Source organism: Seriola aureovittata, chromosome 16, assembly GCF_021018895.1.
Source record: "Seriola aureovittata isolate HTS-2021-v1 ecotype China chromosome 16, ASM2101889v1, whole genome shotgun sequence".
NCBI classification, from domain to species: domain Eukaryota; kingdom Metazoa; phylum Chordata; class Actinopteri; order Carangiformes; family Carangidae; genus Seriola; species Seriola aureovittata.
In genome coordinates this window covers 147,975-169,971 of record NC_079379.1, presented here as the reverse complement: position 1 = coordinate 169,971, position 21,997 = coordinate 147,975, and the positions used below count along the sequence as shown (strand labels likewise).

Here is a 21,997-nt window from a genome sequence, read left to right as displayed (position 1 = left end):
CTCAACTTTTAGCAAACTAACAGCACTTGTACATCAGTTGTATTGCTAATTCTATCCTTGTCCTGTACTTACACAATACAGGGTGGCAATCCATCTCCCTGGGGGCTGCAGGGTTTCTTTTCCTCCAGTTCTGGGCAATCTCCTCCTCCACCAATTGGGAATTGGCTAACCTTTCTGGTGCGGATATGTTCACCCTTGGGCCCGTTGGGGTCAGAACATTCCTTGGAGCAAGCTGACCATTCAGACCATTCAGTAACATCACAGTCTTTGGTCATGATGCAGGCCTGGAAGGTCACTGGCAATGTCTCCTGAGAGCACAGGCTGTAGACGATAAAAACAAAGATACCATTAGACAAGATGAACTTGAGTTGCTGGTTGTTCTATAATTATTCTCACAAATGTAATTTTGCATGAAAAAGTTTCTTGTAACACAGACCCAATTAACCCAAGTTAATTTACCTAGATTATGTAATGTTATGGATTATAACTGACTCCCTTGGCATTTTTTGATGAAGCACAGACAGATATTTTCAATGTCAATTGTCAATAATTAAAAAATGGGTGGTACCTTTACATTTTTGTGACTTTGCTGTATATTCTATAACTAATAGCATAAAGCAGCAATTACAAATAAGAACCAGACAACAAACATTTTAAAAAGGGACTTTCTTCTCTTAAGAATGGATCAGTGGGCACTCCATCAGCTTTTATTATTGTGGCTGCCAGTCACAGACCTGTAATTAATGTTCGCATGGCAGTGCCTTTTATTGACTTTTAGTTTTAGTTATCTGATATCAACATCTTAACTTAAGTTTACTTGCTATGACCACAATCTGTACTAAACCTTAAACATATCATAGTTGCCTTGCATGGATATTATAAAAGAATGAATTTGATGTTGGTATTCAGTGTAATGTGGGGTTTTGCAGAATAATCCAAAAATCAATGCCCCTGCCTGGCAATAGGTTTAGGTTATTGCATATGTGATGACTGCTGGGGGCAGCTAACATGCCCTGAGAACAAAGGAGCACAACAAAGTGAAACTGTGAATCAGAATTCAGATAGAACAGGAATTTATAACAATAATACAATAATATAATAATATATATATATATATATATATATTTTTTTTTATTTTTTTTTTTTTTTTTTTTTATGTATATATATATATAATTGAAATCTGTGCTTTACTGCTTATATGCTAAACCCATGAGATTTGGGCACACACAAAAATATATTCATATTATGAAAACAAGCAAAATATTGATATAACAATGTCCACAGAAAGCCAGTCATACAAGAGCAGATAAAACAGAAAAAGGACAAGACAGAGAGCAACATTTATGGCTTGTAAAAAAACTCCATTCTCAAGGTAGGTTATTAGGAACCAAATCAACTGTAGTGAAGTGATTGAACAAAGGCTGGTGAAATACAGCTGTATATCCTACAGTTTTAATTTGTCTAAATCAGCCAATGTGATAAACATAATTTCAAAGTTGCTCATTACAAACGCAAACAATTCGTTATCCGTTGATGAGGGGATGGCTGTTGAGTTGAAAGACACTTGTTTTTATCTGTGTGTATTTTGTAAAGGGCAGATTGGCCATTTGGGATAATGACACACTGCTTCTCTTAGTCTGAACAGTTATATTTTTCCTCCGTTTCCCTGAACTTCTGGAGGTTTTCTGAAGCTTTGTGAACAAACTCTTGTCTGTTTCCCTCTCTTTTTTGTTTTAGTCTTTTTTTATCAGAATTCTTTCAAAGCCATTGGGGTTCCTTCTCTATAACCCAAAGCATGAGCAGCAGTGTCTTGACATGATTATGGCATTGTGGAGCTTTACAGATACTAAATGTAACAGTTTGACTTTAATATGATTTCAGTACAATTTCAAAGAAAGGACACAGCTCAGTGGCCTTTATTAGAGTGGCCTTTTATTAGGGCCGAGCAAGAGCAGAGACAGAATGAGGCCATTCATCCTCTATGAAGAATATGGCTCTCAGACACCTCATGGACATTGACCTCACTGGATGAGCCTGTACTTCTTTGGATGGATCTCACTTTGAAGCTTTCATGAGTGTGTCCATTGTTATTGAGAGGCTGTATGTGCACTGAGGAAGTGGAAGAGACAAAATGATATGGAACACTCACTAATTGAAACTGACAGCAATTTTGTTCACAACCTTTGGCATTATTACCGAGGCCCTGCACTGTGGCATTATAAGATATTTATGGATATCATGTCTATATCATTTTATGACAAGGGTATGGGTTAGAGTTTTGTTTTTTTTTTTGGGGGGGGGGCTTTTTTTGTGCAGTGTACAGACAGTGTTCAGTACAGTGGTGACAAGACATGAAAAGAGAGAGATGGAGAATAACATGAAGCAAAGGTCCCCAGCTGGAGTTGGGCTGAGGATGTTTTAATTATATGGCCAGTGTCTTAAACCCCTACACCAACCGGACACCCCGATATGATAAAGGTTACTTAATCGGTTATGGTTAAAAAATAGTGAATGTTATTTACAGTCTCCCCCATGAAATCCACCATGCGGACAACCTCATATTTACTTTCTGACACACTAAAAAAGTGCCACTTTGGCACTGAACATATATGTTTAGGTGGGAAATTGTCCAATATGGACATAATTCCTGGGGATACTTGTCTACTATTCTGGTTCAATGAAAACCTCTCTCAGTCCCCATTAAAGTCTTTATTATGTGCCTGCAATGCAATAGCATTGAAGGCATATATTATTATTCTGCATACTCATTAGAGTGAATGCTGCAGCATTATTTTATTAGCACACTATTGTTCTTCAGATTTTTATATTTTCATATTAGTATCCTTTCTACGGTCTCTAACTATTTCATACTTTTTCGTACAAAAACTATTCAACTATCAAAACATTCAGCTTGTTCTGTTGATTATTGGATGTATACAACCTTTTTCTACTAATTAGAATTTTCAAAATATTAAGCGTTTTCTGTGATTTTTTTGCCATTCAAATGAATGGAAAGGATGTTCAAAGCTTCAGCCTCTTTGAGTTTCAACTTCTTCAGCATACTTTCAGCTATGGACTTCACTCAAACTTTAAAATGTTCACAAGGCATTCAGCTATTAAACTCGTATTCAACTTTTTGATATCTTAATTATCACAGTTTTAGTTTCATGCTTTTTTCAGATCATTCTTGAGTTTATAATGGTTGTGTATTGCACAGAATATTCAGGGCTACAGTGGATGACATCATTGCTAGAGTGGGAGAAGCTCTAAAATTTGTCTGAAAAAAATCTGTGTAACTCATCCTTACGGCCACATATTTCAATCTTCACACATCACAGCTTCCTCAATAGTAGACAAATTTGAGCCGCAAAACGATGGGAGTACCCTTCACCTCTTCCATCGACTGCCTTCAGGAGCTGATTTCCCCAAAAATGCAGAAGTGACATGTTTCTGTAACACATTCCTGTGTCCACATTTTTGGTGCTAGAAAAAAATCAAAGCGACATATGCAGTGCACAAAGACCTTGTGCCAGCCATGGTCCGCTCATGGTTCTGATATGAGTTACCGTTCTTTTTTTTTAACAAATAGCAGTCATTTGAGAGGCTCACTGAGCCAAAATCACACCCAGATCTGGGTCAGCTCTGTCTCTTCCAGCTAGACACAAGTTTTGGAACCAACTCATTAAGAGACTCTTGGATCTCTATGATGTTTACAAACACAGCCACACAGAAATACATGCATACACACACGCAAACACGCACACACAAACAGGCAAGTACTACAAACGCTTTATGCGGGCAGAAATAAATAAAGCTGATTCTTATTTGCTAATTAGACTCATTAAGAGACTCATTAGACTCTTACTCTTATTACTCTGAAGAATGAGAGCATATATGTGAGTGTGTTCATGTCACATGTTCATCTGAGCACTGTGTCTTCCAGCTACACACAGGTGATGCTCGTTAACAGCCTGATTGATGTCTATGAGGGTTACAAACACAGCCACACAGACACACACACACACGCAGAAAGCTGTTTACAAATAAGTGCTCATAGAGAGAGATTACAGTTCAGACTGGACAGGACAACAGTAAATACAGCAGCAGACACTGAACAGTTCCTGTAGCTCAAAGCTCAAAGTAAATTCAAACATCATTGTAGCTCTCCCATAGACTGCAATACACATACACACACGCACAGCACCACAACCATCACTCCATTTTTATTACTGAAGGTAGGCTAAATAACAGAAACACGTGATCAATTGAATAAACAACTGCTTTAAACAATTTTGATAATAAATTGACAACTAGTAATTATCAGGTGTATGCTCAGGCTCCAATGCCTAACTACAATTAATTGGTTGAACTGATATATCTGGTAACCTAAAGATGTTCTTTAATTTTATCGTTTTATTATATATAATTATCAACCTATAACATGTTTTACCCCTCTCTCCCCATTTTCAAATGTAACGAAATAACACGTTTACTCAGAAACATTTTAACTGACTTACTTTGTTCTTTTATCTGAGAACATTTTTACAAAGTGATTTACTTCTACTGATGTCTTTTCACTTGTAGTAATGATGCCGTTTACATGTTGACGTGCTGACATGCTGACGTCAGTATGGTGTCCCATCTCCAGTCAGTTTCCGTTACCGGTAAAGTTTATTGCTGCTCTGTCGGAACACAGTTAATGTTGCTGTTTTCTTCATAACAGTGTCTAACTACCTGCTATACATTCAAACTAACAATAGTTCTGCTCCAGCACTTGGGAGTTCCCTGCTCCTTTTAGCGACTTTCAATAACTCAGCAGTTATTCACATGCTGTTCAGATCTGCTAGTTACTTTAGCTTAGCAGTTAGCATTAGCTTCTCTCCCGCTTCCTCTCTCTCGCTCATTCAGTGGTGTTGTTGTAACTGCAGCAGACATCACAATGTCGGGACTCCAGACCAGATGTTTCTTTGCTCCACAGACAAAGGAACTCACTTCCCTACAGTTCCTCACTGTTCACACCTGGGTACGACCCTCCCCCAGGGACCTCACTGGACCAGTCAGTGTTGGTCAGTGTGTCACATGTGACCCCCCAGGGTGTCACCAAACAAAACCAAATCTCCTTCTCTCTTCTCTTCTCGGCTTGCTCTGGAGAGCAGCTCCTGCTCTCCCCTCTCGACTCTTCAAATGGCAACAAGACCCCAGCCCATGTCAGCCCTGCTACCTGAGAAACCAGCTCTCTTACCGGCCTGCTCACAGCAGACTGCAACACTCTTCTCAACAGCAGCGAGCTTCTTAGGATTAACTGCGAGTGAACCAAGTTCTCTTCAGAATCAGTGGCTACAACACAAGGTCAGCCAGCTGATTTTCCAAGCAACAGGAGTCACATCAGAGTTAGCGTGGAACAGCTAACTCTGTGAGGAGAAAAAAAGACAGCCAGACAGGACTTTACTCAACCAGGAAGGCACTCAACTCACTGGACTTTGCAACAACACTGGAAAGGACCTCTGTTCCAAGGACTTGGTAATGTTAACTGACTGGGCCTAACCTCTCCTAACACAGCATATCACAGCACAGCTAGGCAGCAGAAGTCTTAACTTTGTTAATGTACCTGTCGATTAATGTCTTGTTGCATTCAAATAACAATTAATCAAGTACTTGTATATTCACACACATACCTGTAGTATGTCTCAATTCTAGAACATGCATGAAGTTAACCTCCTCCCTCTAACCTTGTACCTTTAGATTACATAAACTAGGCTAACAAAGAAACTGACACCTTCCCTTCCCCACACATTAATAATAATAATAATAATAATAATACATTTTATTTAAAGGCGCCTTTCTTGGCACTCAAGGACACCGTACACAGTTACACACACATTAGGTGGTCTCAGCGGCCATTTTGAGTAGATTCTTTGTTTACTGCCGTCTTGGGTAGCCTTCTTTGTTCAGGTCATGTGGTCACAGTGACCACTTTGAATCGACCATCTTGCCTTTGTCTGTGTCCCCACAGACCATAACCCCCATACACACACACACACACACACACACACCTGTATATACTATTGTAAATACTATACATTGTAAAAAATGTCTTAAAGTATAACTACTGATGTGTTTAATGTTGCACAAGTGTGAATATTGCCAACCTCTACTTAGTACAATTCCAATCCTTCAACTTAACTTACTGTTGATATGGTAATTTGGTTATAGTTATTAAGGTAGTTATTAATCAGAGTTCAAGATAAATAATAACTAGAAAATTCCAGGGAAATTTTGAGTGCCACGGGGGCTACTGCCGGGATGAGTACATGATTTATTTCCAGTGTTCAAAAGTCACCCTGATCATATTCTGGTTTTCAGAAATGTCTTGATATAAAAGACTCTGATATAAAACAATGTCACATCATCATCACCATGTATTATGTGGGAAATATCTCATATTCTGTGTTGTTATTTTTAAATAAAACAAGAGGCAACATGTCTTCAAACTGGCATTTAAAGGGTTAAAATCCTGAAAACTAATAAACATTTGGTAGGTTTGAGCAGAACTGAAGTGGTTTAAGAGATATTGATATTGAGAAAAAAATATTGATATATGATGATTTTATAGCATTTTCTTTGTGTGTCCTTTTTTGGAACCCCAGAGGGTACAAAATGTGTAACCAGTGTATAATAGACCTGTAACAGTAACTGACATTAGATTTTAAAAATATGTAAAAAAAAAAAACAATTTCTTGCAGAAATCCATACCTTCAGCTGTAACACAGCCAAAATGATCAGCAAATCAAAAAAGAAAAGTGAAGAAAATGTCCAAAAAAGGACAGAGGGACCCCGAAGGGTTAATAAATCCCCTGAACCGCTATTTAAATTACCAGTATTATGTTTTTTTCGGTGCTAAATTTAACATTACTGGGGAGGAGAGCAACGCGACTAGAAGTGACAGCGAGAGAGGGCTAGTAGCTTCTCCTCTCCTCTGTCTCAGCGGAGACCGTCACAACATCATTCACTCTTTTAACAAAACAAAAAGAAAAGCAACGAAGGAAGCAGTAAATGGACTTACATATTTAAGACCTAACTAAATGTAATTTAAGACCTAACATGCAGCTAATGTAAAGCTAGCGGAGCTTGGAGAGTTGGTTATCTGGTTGCTAGGCGCACGCACACAGATCAGGAGCTGCCGTTGCCATGGCAATGTGAAAATCTGCCCAGAATTTGGCTTCTACATGGCTTCAAACAACTGCAAATTATGAGAAAACCGTTAATTCTTTTCAAAAACCGAAAAGACCGTGACACGAGGCACTCCTCTCAGCTATTCTAGCTGTAGGGGAGTGCCTCGGAGCTGAGCACGCGTGGCACTAACTAATAATTTGAGACTGAAACAATATTGGCTATTTTGCCTAATAGTTCAGGCTTGTCCCTCAAGGACTTTTATTAGTGCCACGGGCGCTCAGCTCCGAGGCACTCCTCTACAGCAAGAATAGCTGAGAGGAGTGCCTTGGGGCGGATCTATTAATATTCCTTAGGGCTTATTAGTGCCACGGGTGCTCAGCTCCGAGGCACTCCTCTATAGCTAGACTAGCTATTCCTTCGGGCTTATTATTATTCTTCCGCCAAATTCTGGTGCGTAACTCGTCCCACAGCTTTGAGAAAACCCCGGGAATATATACATCAAAACGTGCGTCTTGATCCCGAAAGAGGTGCTAGGACTTTTGGTGTTAAAATTCAAATTTTTCCCAAAGTTATTCCCAAAATACTGGGAATAAATAATGCATTAGGAATGCATTGGAATTTTCTTTAAAAACCCACAAAATTTCACCTTTTTTCTACAAAATTTCACCTTTTTTCTACAAAATTTCACCTTTTTTCTGAGTCACCCAGCTCTCTCATACCTGCACGTTAGTGACGGGTCGGTCGCGAACGAGAGCCGGATTAGAGCCGGTTCTTTGAAGTGAACGACGGGAGCCGGCTCGCTATCAAGAGAGCCGGTTCCCGATCGAGAGCGATTTTTTTTTTTTTTTTTTTTAATTGTCTTTTAAAGCCACATTGGTCAACATGTGGCTGTGGCAGCGTCTGTGTGACTATACTGAGCAGGAGGGGTTACAGACACTTGCATTTTGTGTTTTGTTTTTCACTGTACATGGTTGCACATTTTAATTCATATTTTGTTGAGTGATGTTTAGTTGATTTTGTGTTTTTTCACAAATTAAAATAGGTCTTTTTTATTTAAATTTATGTATATGTTATGTTAAGTTTATTAATAAAGCCATATACATACTATACATATGTTATATTTTATGTTTTTTTTTGCATTAGTTATTCATTTTACACATAATTTGGTAATAAATTAATCTAAGTAACAAAAAAATCTGAGCAGCCACTTGGGAGCCGAAAGAGCCGGCTCTTTTTAGTGAGCCGAGCCAAAAGAGCCGGCTCTCCACAAAGAGCCGGAATTCCCATCACTACTGCACGTAGAAATGTGATTCAATCTATAAAACGGAAGAAAACTTCTGCTCTCTCAAAAACACAACTGTTTTTACATAACATGTAAACTTTTCAAACTATGAGCACTCAAAGGAGGAGTGGAAATCACTTTTTATTCAAAGTTAGAGTGACAGCGTCAGTTGGATAGAGTGCGTGAAGCAGTAAAAAAATAACATTTATTTTTATTTTTAACTCGAGCTCACGGCCAAACCGTAAAAAGGAGACAAATAATTCTTTCTTAAAATGTAGACATAGTTGTTGGGATTCATAAAATGTAACTTTGACAGGCAGGGTCTGCACAAAATTTAAACGGGGCTGCCGAGTCCGGCAGCAATACCTGTCTCACTCTCATTGACACCTAATGTAATCGTCTTTTTTTTTTTCAAAAGAATCTCACTCTGTCTTCGCACTGAGCTTACTCACTCATTTTAAGGAATATCTGAATAAAATAGAGACTGTAAGAAACTTCTGACTTCAGTGTCTGTCACGGTCTTTTCGGTTTTTGAAAAGAAGTAACGGTTTTCTCATAATTTGCAATTGTTTGAAGCCATGTAGAAGCCAAATTCTGGGCAGATTTTCACATTGCCATGGCAACGGCAGCTCCTGACCTGTGTGCGTGCATGTGCCTAGCAACCAGATAACCAACTCTCCAAGCTCCACTAGCTTTACATTAGCCGAATGTTAGGTCTTAAATTAAATTTAGTTAGGTCTTAAATATGTAAGTCCTTTTTTGGACATTTTCTTCATTTTTCTTCATTTTTCTTTTCAAGGTATGGATATCTGCAAGAAAGTGTCTTTTTTGACATATTTTTAAAATCTAATTTCAGTTACTGTTACAGGTCTATTATACACTGGTAAAACATTTTGTACCCTCTGGGGTTCCTCGTGTCCAAAAAAGGACACACAAAGAAAATGCTATAAAATCATCATATATCAATATTTTTTTCTCAATATCAATATCTCTTAAACCACTTCAGTTCTGCTCAAACCTACCAAATGTTTATTAGTTTTCAGGATTTTAACCCTTTAAATGCCAGTTTGAAGACATGTTGCCTCTTGTTTTATTAAAAAAAACAAGACAGAATATGAGATATTTCCCACATAATACATGATGGATGGATGTGACATTGTTTTATATCAAGACATTTCTGAAAACCAGAATATGATCAGAGTGACTTTTGAAGACTGGAAATAAATCATGTACTCATCCCGGCAGTAGCCCCCGTGGCACTCAAAATTTCCCTGGAATTTTCTAGTTCATTTTAAAGTTATTATTTAATATTAATATTTTTTAATATTAATATTTTCTTAATTTATGATAGCCAATATTTATGGTGTCCAGCTCATGAGGCAGAGCTGGCCTAACAACACACACCTACACACAGACTTACACACATACACACTACTAACGCAGTGTCTGGGGAGAAATGGACAAAGCTGATTCTTATTAGCTAATTAGACTCATTACCAATTCATTGGTTGATTTCGTTGCTGTTCTCACCTCTGAACTGATATATCTGGTAACCTAAAGATGTTCTTTCATTTTATAGTTTTATCATATATTATTATTATCACCCTATAACATGTTTAACTCCTCTCTCCCAACAGTAACACAGTAACACCTTTACTCAGAAACATTTTAACTGACTTATTTTGTTCTTTTATCTGAGAACAATTTTAAATCAGGTATGAAAGCAACTCATACTGATGTCTTTTCACTAATAGAAGTGACGCCGTTCACATATTGACGTGCTGATATCAGTGTGGTGTGATCTCAGTTTCTGTTACTGGTAGAGTATATTGCTACTCTGTCTGAACACAGTTAATATTGTTGTTTTCTTTCTTGCTGTTATCACAGTGTCCAAATACCTGCTGTACATTATAACTTACTAACTCACTAACTCTGCAGCTGTTTATATGCTGTTCAGATCTGCTAGTTACTTTGGCTTTGCAGTTAGCACTAGCTTGTCTCTCTGACCGTCTCTCTCGCTCACTCAGTGTGGTGTTGTTGTAGAGGATTGTGATATCTTCAGCGATGTCTGCTGTTTTTAAGCACAGCTCCACTCGCTAACTGGACTAAAATTTACTATAATTAATAATGATAATTATTAATGTCATTAGCTGTCATTACTATTTTTATCAGGAGGAGCACTACATTTGCCATTATATTACTATTGCTGTTACTGCGTTACTATTGCTATTATTAATATTGCTATCATTGCACGTTCTTGTTTTTTTCCTCTGTGCTCTCTCTTGCTCTCTCTCTCTCTCTCTCTCTCTCTATCTCTCCATCCCAACCAGTCGAGGCAGTTGGCCGCCCACCCATAATCCAGTTCTGCTCGAGGTTTCTGCCTCTTATAAGGAAGTCTTTCCTTGCCACTGTCGCCTAGTGCTTGCTCTTTGTGGGAATTGTTGGGTCTCTGTAACTAATATTATAAATTTGTGCCTTGAGATAACTTATGTTGTAAATTGGCACTATACAAATAAAACCAGAGCTAACTGCAAACTCTAACTGCCATCCTTGAAAATTTAACTCAAAAAAGTCAGACAAGCACTTTCAAATCCCTCAATTTCCAACCTTCGTTGACAATTTTCATTTGGCCAGTATCACCAAGTTTTGGTCTCATTCCAATATCTTTTACAGTTTTTGATGGGAGTACCCTCCACCTCTCCGATTGACTGAAATGCTAATTCAGGAGCAGGTGTTCCTTTGCAGAAATGGGCAAATCTGATTCTGATTGGCTAATTAAACTCATTAATTCGTAATTCTGCCTTTCAACTCAGGTATGAGAGCAACTCTAAGATCAATCAGCACAGTGTATTTGCGTGTACTTGTGTGTGCGTGTTGATGTGTAGTTCTTTGCATGTGTGTAGATATCTTTCTTTGTGAGGACAATTTTGTTTAAAAACCATTATCGTGAGGTCATTTTGACAGGTCCTGACAACTTCAAAGGGCTGCTTGAAGGTTAAACTAACGGAGTTCCCAACACCACGCGCACATTTATCTTAGCTATCGTCTATTTGAATATAGCGGTATAGCTTTATTGCAGATCAACTTCACACACATATGTGTGTATACATGTCTTGCTATGGTTGTTGGGACAAATTTGGATTTGAAACCATCAGTGTGAGGTCATTTTACCCAGTCATGACAGCTTGAAAAGGCTTTTTTAGGGACACCTGCAGTGACTGAGGTCAGTGTCAGAAAATGTAATTAGTTCATCCTTGAATCCAAGTTGACATTTGTGCCAAATCTGAAGGGATTCCCTTGAAGAGTTCCCGAGATATTGCGTTCACAAGGCCAACACCAGGTTTTGTGAGGACCTTGACCTTTGAGCACCAAAATGTTATCAGCTCAATCATGCTTGAGTCCAAGTGAACATTTCTGCCAAATTTGAAGGGATTCCTTTGAGGAGCTCCTGGGATACAAAAATATTTCAATGTGCAATATTTCAATGACAATCAGAAGATGCAATTGCAAAGATGTAATTGTGTTTCTTATAAATCACAGAGCACTTCCTCCCTCTAGTGCAGCTCAGTCGAGTCAACTCGGGAGGAATTCATCTGTGAATCAATCAGAATACAACTACAAATCAACCAATCAAATTACAGCTAAAAATCAACAAACCAATCAGAATACAGCTACAAATTGACAAATCTGAATACAGCTACAAACCAAATAATGTGAATAGAGCTACAAGTCAACCAATGAGAATACGGCTGCAAAACTACCAATCAGATTAGAGCTACAAAACAACCAATTACAGTATGGCTACAAAGAAACTAACCAATAGGAAAACAGCTAGAAAACTTTACCAATCTGAATATGACATAAATCAAAATACAGCTACAAACCAATTAGAACAGACCTGCAAATTGACCAATTAGAATACGGCTACAAATTGACCAAACAGAATGAAGTTAAAGACCAATTAACCAATAGGAATACAGATAGTAACCAACCAATCAGAATACGACTACAAACCAACAATTGAGAATACGGCTACAAATTAAAAAAATCAAAATACGGCTACAAACCAACTAACCAATCAGAGTGCAACTACAAACCAACCAATCAAAAAAAGGCTACAAACCAAGTAATCAATCAGAATACAGCTGCTAACCAAACAATCACAATATAGCTACAAACCAACCAATCAGAATAAAGCTAAAAACAAATTAACCAATCAGAATACAGCTACAAACTGTCATGGTTTGCTATGGCAGACACTTTTTGTTAGTTTTGTTTTGGACTTTCTCACTTCCTGTTTTATTTTGTAATACGGTTTCCAAGTTAACCAAGATATCATGTTCACAAGGCCAAAACTGTGTTTTATGAGAACAACGTGACCTTGACCAAAAACCTTTGACTACTAAAATCTTATCAGTTCTTCCTTGAGTCAGAGTGAATGTTTGTGCCAAATTTTGAAGAAATTCCCTCATAGCTTTACTGAGATATAACATACATAAGAATGAGATTAACGGCCATCAGATAACCTGAAAACATAATGCCTCCAGCCCTGGCTTTGCATAAAAACCTGAATGTACTAATTTCAAAATACTTTAATCCTCATTCCAGTCTTAATGCTCAAATTAAATTATTTTCCAGAGTAGCCTATTAAGAAATTGAAGACATTTTTAAGGTAAACACAAGAAACTTGTGCTACAGAAAATGGACCCGGTGAATAGCTCCCTAAGCTTAACATCCTAAGTCCTATGATAACTATTAATTTAGCTATACAGACTAATGAGCAGTGATAACTAACATGTCTTCGGGGTCAACAGGTGGGAACCTCCTTTCACCAGTGTTTAATCTAGTTGGTCCCACAACACCTCCAGGAGGCTAGCCAGTGATCACTGGCATCCCAGAGTCACTCCCCTAATGCCAGCCATCACTGCTCCTCACACCACATCTATTTTCTCCTTTATCTTGCCTATGCTACCACAAACAACACTATCATCAACTAGGACAAAACACACTAGCAGATTCAGCAAACAAAAACTCCCCTAAACAGTTCTGTTCTGTAGTGTAGGACTAGATTTTCTTCTTTCCCAGAAAGTGGCGGCCATTTTGAATGAGGGAGGTAGAGTCAGGGAGAGATGCCTTGTTGAGCTAAACTCTCCCCCTCCGGATTAGGCTGTGCTCTACCTCCCCCTACTCCCCCACTCTCCAAGACAATATTACTCACCTAAAACAAACAAACTCACCTAAACAGTCAAAGACAAACTACAAACCAATTCAAAGCAATGCAAACAAACAATACAGGCCAACTCACCTGAACTAACCGCATGGTATCAAAGAGGCTCACACAGGCCACACCCCCCACTTAAAAACACTTCCTCTTCCTGGATATCTTCCTTGCTTCTCCTAAGAGTCTGTCTATCCTAAGTGCTCCCCCTGCTGGGCCCCCAGCTACCATTACTTCTTCTCATCCAAATGCACTGCTGATCTTACTGCCTTATCTGACATGTCCTTTACTATTTTCCTCACACTCTGTCCACTTCCTCCTAACTCCCTCACCAAAGAGACAACAGACCTTGCTACAAATCCTCTACATCCAACTTCCACTGGACAAATCCTAACTTCCCATCCTCGCTGCTCTGCTTCTGCCCCAAACTCTACATACCTAAGCTTTTTCCTTTCATATGCTTCTACCACTGAAGCCTCCCACGCAACAGTCAGCTCTATGAAATATACTCTCATTCTACTCCTAGACCACAAGACTATGTCAGGCCTTAGCTTTGTACTGGCTATTTCCTGGGGAACAACAAGCTTTCCTCCTAAATCTACCTGCATTTCCCAATCACAAGCATCCTCTAAGCTGCCTTGCCTCCTTTCTGTCTTACCAACTTTCTCTCCCTCTTGAACAAACTTGATTGCAACTGTCTTTATTTTAGACCCTCCTAAATTTGTCTGCCTCCATAAATCTTCAATTCCTGCGGCTAAGCTTTTTAAAACCTGGTTATGTTGCCACGTATACCGGCCTTGCGACAGACTAACCTTACAGCCTGACAAAATGTGCTTTAAAGTTGCAGTACCTGAACACAATGAACATAGCGGGTCTCCATTTACCCAGAGTTTTAGGTTCTGGGGAATTGGCAATACGTCATATGTTGCCCCTATCAAAAATCTAATACTACTTTCCTACATACTCCACAGCTCTTTCCAGCTAAGCTTTTTCTTATCTACACCTTCCCAATTCAACCACTGTCCCTGCTTAGCCTGGGCCACTGCCTTTGCACCCCTTAATATTTCCTCCTGTCTATGAACCTGCTCCACAACTAGCTTTCTCTTCTCTTTGGGACCTGTTCTACTCCACACCGGTTTGCCTGGGCCAAGCCCCAAGCCTCCCCGGCCTATTTGGACATTACCCACAATCTCTGTATGCCTGAGCGTTGCTTCCGCCTCCTGCACCGCCATTCTTGGATTCCATTTTCTCCCCTTGATTGGGTTTGGAACCACCTTACTAACTACAGCATCTTTACTCCCAGATAACAGGAGCTCTGTCCTAACCTTAGTACATTTAAACTCCTTCACTAGACTAGTTATTGGGAGCTGAAGTATGCCTTTCCCATACAGTGCCACCGTACTTAAACATCTAGGAACACCTAGCCACTTCCTAATGTAAAAGCTAACTAATCTTTCCATTTTTTCTGCAGAAGATAATGGAATCTCATATACAGACAGTGGCCACATCAACCTGGGAAATAACCCGAACTGCAGACACCACAACTTGGCTGGAAGCCCTGACTTATCTATTCTATCCAGTCCCTCAGCAACATCTTTCGGAAACTTCACTACCTGTTCTCCGTCATTCAAGTCTGCCTTGTACCACCTACCTAGACTCTTTACTGATTTTTCCCTAATTATTGGAATTTCCTCTTCGTCTATTACAAACTTCCTATCACTTAACTTCCCTCTACCTATTGAGATACTTCTAGTCTTACTAGGCTTGATTTTCATACTAGCCCACTTTAAGTTTTTATTAAGTCTCTCAAGTACTCTTTTCATACATGGCACCATTGTAGTTATCAACGTCATGTCATCCATGTAGGCCCTAATTGGTGTAAGGCGCATCCCATCCTGCCGCCTCTCTCCACTTACAACCAACTTAGAAGCTCTAATGATTACCTCCATCGCCATTGTGAATGCCAATGGAGAAATCGTACACCCTGCCATAATGCCTATTTCTAGCCTCTGCCACCCTGTTGTAAAGCCTGCTGTACTTAAGCATTGTCTAATGTCTTGGAAATATGACCTTACTAAATTAACCACTACTCCAGGCACTCTAAAATAATCAAATGCCTCCCAAATAAGGCTATGTGGCACTGAACCAAACGCAATTGCTAAATCCCAAAATATGACATGCAAGTCTCTTTTCTTTGTCTTGGCTGCCTGAATTTGATGCCAAATCGTGCTAGTGTGCTCTAAACACCCTGCGAATCCTGGTATTCCTGCCTTCTGTACTGCAGTATTTATTAAGCTATTCCTTTCTAAATAACTAGCTAATCTCCGTGCGATTACGCTAAAGGAGATCTTCCCCTTTACATTTAGGAGAGAGATCATTCGAAACTGACTCAGGTCTGAGGATTCCTTCTCCTTTGGAATAAAAAATATTACAGGTTAAATTCATAGTAACACATCATTGTAGATGGAAGCATGGATAATGCAGAAGCTGTGAGGTGACATGTGAGAAAACTTGTTTCAGTCATTCTTACCTGAGAGCTTCAACATTCCCACTCTTGTGGACACACACCACTTCTCTGGTCTGGTAGCCAACCTGCAAGTCCCAGAACTTTCCTCCTGGGCGGTTCTGACGGTTCCTGTTCCTCTTCTTCTTAATAAGTTCTTTTGTCTGAGGATCCTTTGACTTGCCTCTTTCTCTTAACCTCTCTCTGACTTTCGCTCTCATTTTCTCTCTTTTCTCCTTGTTTTTAGCCTTTTTTTGGCGTTTGGGCCTGTCTGCTTGTCGGGATGGCCTGTCTGGTTTCCTGTTTGCCCTACTCAGTTTTCTGTTGGATCTGGAACGTTTGTCACCATCACTGGACAGTTTATTACCAACTTTGGACCATCTGTCTCCTTTGTGCTGTTTTTCACCCTCTCTGATCTGTTTGTCACCTCCTTTTGACTGTTTATCGCCCTCACCAAACTGTTTGATACTTTCCCTGGACTGCTTGTCAGCCCCTGTGGATGGTTTTTCGATCTCTCTGGACTGTTGGTCACCCTCTTTGGAATCTGTATCACTTTCCCTGGGTGGTTTTGTAGCTTGTCTAGCTTGCCTTGACAGTGGGACAGAGCAGGGCCCCCAAGGTCCCACTCTAAGGCTATAGAGACTTTCCTCTCCCTCACAGGGCCCTGGCTGGCATGTCTGAAACTCAGTCAAGTTTGGGCAGGCTGCTCCGCCAAACAGTGGTGGAGCAAGGATGAAGCGAATCCGGTTCTGTAAGCCCAATCCACAGGTTTTTGAACAGGGAGTCCACAGGGTGAATTCAGACACCACACAGTCCCGAGGACAGGGAATAAGACATGCCTGCTCTAGGCGTGGTTTAGGTTCAAAGTATTCACAGATTGCATCCTCTGCAGGCTCACCATTCACTTTCTGCACGCAGCCCACCTCACGGGTCTGAATGCCCTCTTCTCCCCGGGTGCATACAGCAGGGCGCTGCACCCCGGCACTGCGCATCGACACTGGAACACACTGGTTCCATGCACCCAGCTGCCAGTCATACAGATCTTTGTGCCAGTCGCACACTCTGAAACAACTCTGCTGGTTGTCTGGACGTTCCATCTGATCACAGTTGGTGTGCAAGGTCGTCCAGCCTTCAGAATGGGCACACCATACTGCCCTACTTTGGCTGCCTCCAGGACCACACTCACTGCCCATACACCGACCCCATGGACCTGTAAAGAGTAAGACGACAGAGTGATCAGAGAAAGGTCTAAGTGAAACTGAGAGGAATAGAATTGCAACTTTGATGAGAAAGTAACTGTGAGAAAAGTGACTACCACCCTTCTCCAGAAGATCAAACAGGGTCTAAACAAGCCCCAGGGTTAGCCATACTTATGTCATGCATGCAATTTTTCTGTGCTGCGCTTTCAGTTTTACCACCAAATAGTGTGATTTGAATAATCTGGAAAAACCTTTGGTGTGTTAACAACTTGTCTGACTGCTGGTGTACTTTGCTGTAGCCACATGCCCATGTTTCCAGATTTTCCAATTTTATCACAACCAGTAGCCTATGCCAGTAAGAAGCAAATTCTAATAATCCAGAATCATTCATTGCTGCTCTGGTAGAACTTCCCAATGGTCATCTTCCCGAATACACATATCCCAGCACAAATGTAACTGCATGAACTGTATGAATGGAAGACCATAGCCATAATTTTGAAAATGAATATTTTCCTCAGTTTTTGCTTTCCATCAAAAAGACTGTCAAGAGTAGATACACGAGGTACGTGTTTTCAAAATGTTGATGTTTCACAGTCAGTCTTTCACAAACCATTTCTATGGAAGTCATTCAATGCCCACCAATAACAGCTGATGGCAAAAAAGCCCATCAAAACCAGATTTTTTTCCTCAACATAAAAGTGAATTCTGAGAAAACTATTACCTTTCCAAATCAAATATCTGAAACCTAAGTGCTTCTGAGTGCAATAAAATGTTCTAACAAAGACCCATAAATCTCTCTTTCAGTACTATGATTGCACTTCCACTGGATTTATAAAAATACAATTATAGGTCTAAGTAAACATCAACTTTCAACAATAAAACCTTGTTAGGAGGGAAGCAGATGCTGAGCCAGTAAAGCTGAAGACCCAATCGGTACAGGGGCAACATAAAAATGTATTAGCTAATGTGAGGAATGGTGTGCCATTAAAAATCATTACCACTTAATGGTGTTACATTGCTGATAGTCTTTTTAGGTCCAGACTATCATGCCTTGTCTTGACATTAGATCATGGTTTAGTTTTTTCTCACTTTTTCAGTTATGTTTTATTTTGGTGTCTAACTGTCCTCTCATTTCAGATCCACTTCCTGCCCTTGTGTGTGTTTCCCACCTTTGTGATTGTCTGCCCCGCCCTGATGTATTTCACCTGTTCCTCATTATTCCTGCCTCCCTTGTGTATTTAGTCTGTGTGCTCCCTGCTCCTTTTGCCAGTTTGTCTTTGCCTGTTGTTGTGAGTGTACAAGCCTTTATTCTCTAGTTTTTTGTCTCCAAGTGTTTTTTTTTACCCCTTGACTTTACTCTTAGCCCTTTTGATCTGTTTGCCTCTACTGACTGACTCCTGTGTACTGAACTTGTTTTTTTATTAAAGGACCTGATTTTTTGGAAACTGGACTGTTTTTGAGTTGTGCATTTTGGTCTATTCCTGGTGTGTCTGAAAATTTGTCACAGATGTGGATGAATATTCAATTTAACAGGAAACTAAAAATTTAAAACTGTTGATTTTTTTTCATCTAATTTCTGGCTGTGTACACCCAATATCTATGTAGATATTGCATGTTCTTTTTGGCTGGACTACAACAGCGGTAAAATAGTTAGATTTTTATTCCCTCTGTTTGATTATGTATAGTTGGTCATAGCGGTACTTTAGTACAAAGCCTATGTAGCTAATTAGTACCTAATGTAGCACAAGTTTCTTGTGTTTACCTTAAATAAATTGATCTGCTCCTGTTGAAGTTGAAGGACTTTTATTGCTGTGCTGCAGTAAGTGTATTTTCTCATTTCTAGTTGCTGTCATTTCTGTTGTTTATATGCTATTCATATCTACTAGTTCTTTAGCTTAGCAGTTTCCAATGTTTTCTCTCTCTCCCACTCTCCTTCACTCTCTTGCTCATTGTGTCTCATGTTCTTATATTCCTCCTACTCCTTTAGCGAGATAGATAGATAAATAGACAGATACTTTATTTACCCCCTAGGGGAAATTGATGTGTGCATTAGCTCATTGTTGATGATAATAATAACAGTTAAAAACAAATAAACAATAATTAAATCAGTCCACTTCCTTTGGCTAAGATGTTTGTATAGCCTGATGGCAGTGGGAACCTCCCTGTTCTGCAGCACAGCAAGATGAGATGTTTGCTGCAGCTGTAGCTGCCTCTCTGTCCTGCCAGAATGTTGTGGAGAGGGTAGTTGGTAATGTCTAAGATGGCCTCCATCTTACATTGCATGCATCTCTCCACAACAGTCCTGAAGCACAGACTGGGCCTTTTTGACCAACTTGTCTAGGCTTCATGTGTTCATGTCTGACATGCTGCTGTCCCAGCAGACTACAGCATATAAAAGTACACTGGCCATTACTGACTGATAAAAAATGTAATGAATGCAGTTTATTTGACATAATGCAGTCGAGGCTCAGTGAATTGGAAGTGCTCCTCCTCTTCGCTGCAGTTTCTGAGCAGCTGGGAAACCAGGGTGGCTGGGTAGACTGCCCATAACAAAAGGTGTAGCCTTTTTTCTTAAAAACGATGAACGGATAAAGGACGTAAAGTGGCTTTGGGATTAATTTTTATGATTACAAAACAGCAGAGCTTGTTATACTAAGATTAAGTAAGATTAAGATAATTATTCCACTGTCAAAAAAAAGAAATTAGTCATTGGCATCATTCAGTTTCCAAAGAGTAAAGCATACCTCAAGCAATTTTAAAGTACATTTTTAAAAGCAACATTAGAAAAAAAGAAAAGAAAATCAATATAATGTCCCTGGAAATAATTTTACATTCCCCATGGATCTCTGTTTTTGAATGTGCAATGTACTATGGGGGAGTTAGAGGCCAAAACGCTTTTTCCTTGAGTATAGCGATATCTTATGATGGACATGTGTCATTTTTGGTGTCTGAGGTACGTGCAGGAGTCTATACCAGCCCTGCCAATCTCATGCCATTATCTCTTATGGTTTAGGCTGCAGTACCACTTTTAACAACGGAAAATAATAATCCAAGTTACATTACACTGAGCCAAAAACTTCCATCAGTATTATCATATTGTAGATGTTGACATATTTCACTGAACAGGTGAAAGCTTATGCTGCCAAAGTCATAGTATATTCTTTTGGGACCTTTTAATCTCTCCTCCAAATTCCATGTCTATCTATCAAATAGCTGTCACGGTATTTCACTCAAAACTCATAAAATTCCGTAGGATCTGGGGAAGCATGCTATTGAATGAATCCATTGAAAGTGGTGGCTCAACCAAACCGGCCAACCGCTGTTAGCTTTAAAACAGGATTTCATCAAAACCACAACTGTAAAGCACATTTGTGTCAAATTTTGTAATTTGACAGACTGCCTGCATAAAACTACAAGTGAGAGTATCTATTGAACAAAAACCTCTGAGCTTTGTCTACCACTAGGGAATAAAGAAAGTCAGATGCTGTATAAAACAGTGCTTCGTGTTTTCACTCAATAAAGCTAGGATACAGAAGAACTAAGAGGGCAAATTAGCATACAGCTGTAGCAGGAGGTCTGGATCAATACAAATCAACAAGAAACTCCCTCAGACACAAGAGACAGCTGTAGTCACTGGTCTAGCTTATATCACTGACTGCCACCATCATCTCTGGCTGGAAATTAGGAAATATACTGCTCATTTAATGTAGCATTTAATCTAGAGTATACAATGTTAGTGATAAGATGGGCAGGTCAGTGATGAAAAACAATGCCAAATTGATTTTGTAATTAAGAATATAGACAAAAGGCAACATGCTGCAAGGCTAAGTAACCATCTGGGCTCAGGTTTTAATCCACATCCAGCTCTGCAAAGAGGCCAGCATGTTTATAGCCATAAAGGATTAGTTCCCTGGCAGGTGGTATTGTCTAAGCTCCATGCAGTAGTTCACCATAATTCATGAACGAATGACACAGTTATCTCCAGGGGGATTTCACACATCTAATCACACCCTGCCTCCATCCTTATACCACAAAACCCATCAGTAATGCCACTATTATACCAAGGAGAGACAAATACTAATAAGTTTGTCAAGCTTTTTTTTTTTTCATCTTTGCATATGAGTTTTTTTTTTTTTTTTTTTGTTTTTTTTTTTACAGAGAAATTAATTTTTTTCCCAAGAAAAAAAAAAATTTACTTGCCTTTCAGGGCTTATGTACATAATACAATAAAAGGTAGGGATGTGCCGATTGATCAGCCACTGATCATGATCAGCCGTTTTTCATAAAAAATAGTCACCAATCACCTTTGAAACAATCATGTGTGGTTAATACTCTGGTGTCCGTGGCTGAGAGAAAACTCTTCAATTGTAGTCCTGCCTACCATCTTGTTCACTGCGCCAGTTGTGTGGAAGTGTGTGATGTAACCTACACCATCTGCAATGCATGCCAAAATTGTTTGGTAACAACCGTGGATCGGCAAACAATTCTGATTGGAGCATCCCTAATAAAAAGAGCTAACTTACGCTATTACGATGACCAGTAGGGGTGACAATCTTGGAATAATGTGTGTCAACCTCCAAGGATTATCCAAGGATATTCCTGCTCTCCACTACAGTGGGTTT

At 39.4% G+C, this 21,997-nt stretch overlaps 1 protein-coding gene across 1 annotated transcript in view; it reads right to left on the bottom strand.

The window, feature by feature from the left end:
* The window catches only part of thsd7aa (thrombospondin, type I, domain containing 7Aa), a 201,387-nt gene that overhangs the window by 118,057 nt on the left and 61,333 nt on the right, over positions 1-21,997 (bottom strand). Inside the window, exons 2-3 of the mRNA XM_056399169.1 lie at positions 16,204-17,386; positions 73-321 (exon numbers count right to left, since the gene is read on the bottom strand). Of these exons, the coding sequence (XP_056255144.1) occupies positions 73-321; positions 16,204-17,386 (1,432 nt within the window). The remainder of the gene's footprint in view (positions 1-72; positions 322-16,203; positions 17,387-21,997) is intronic.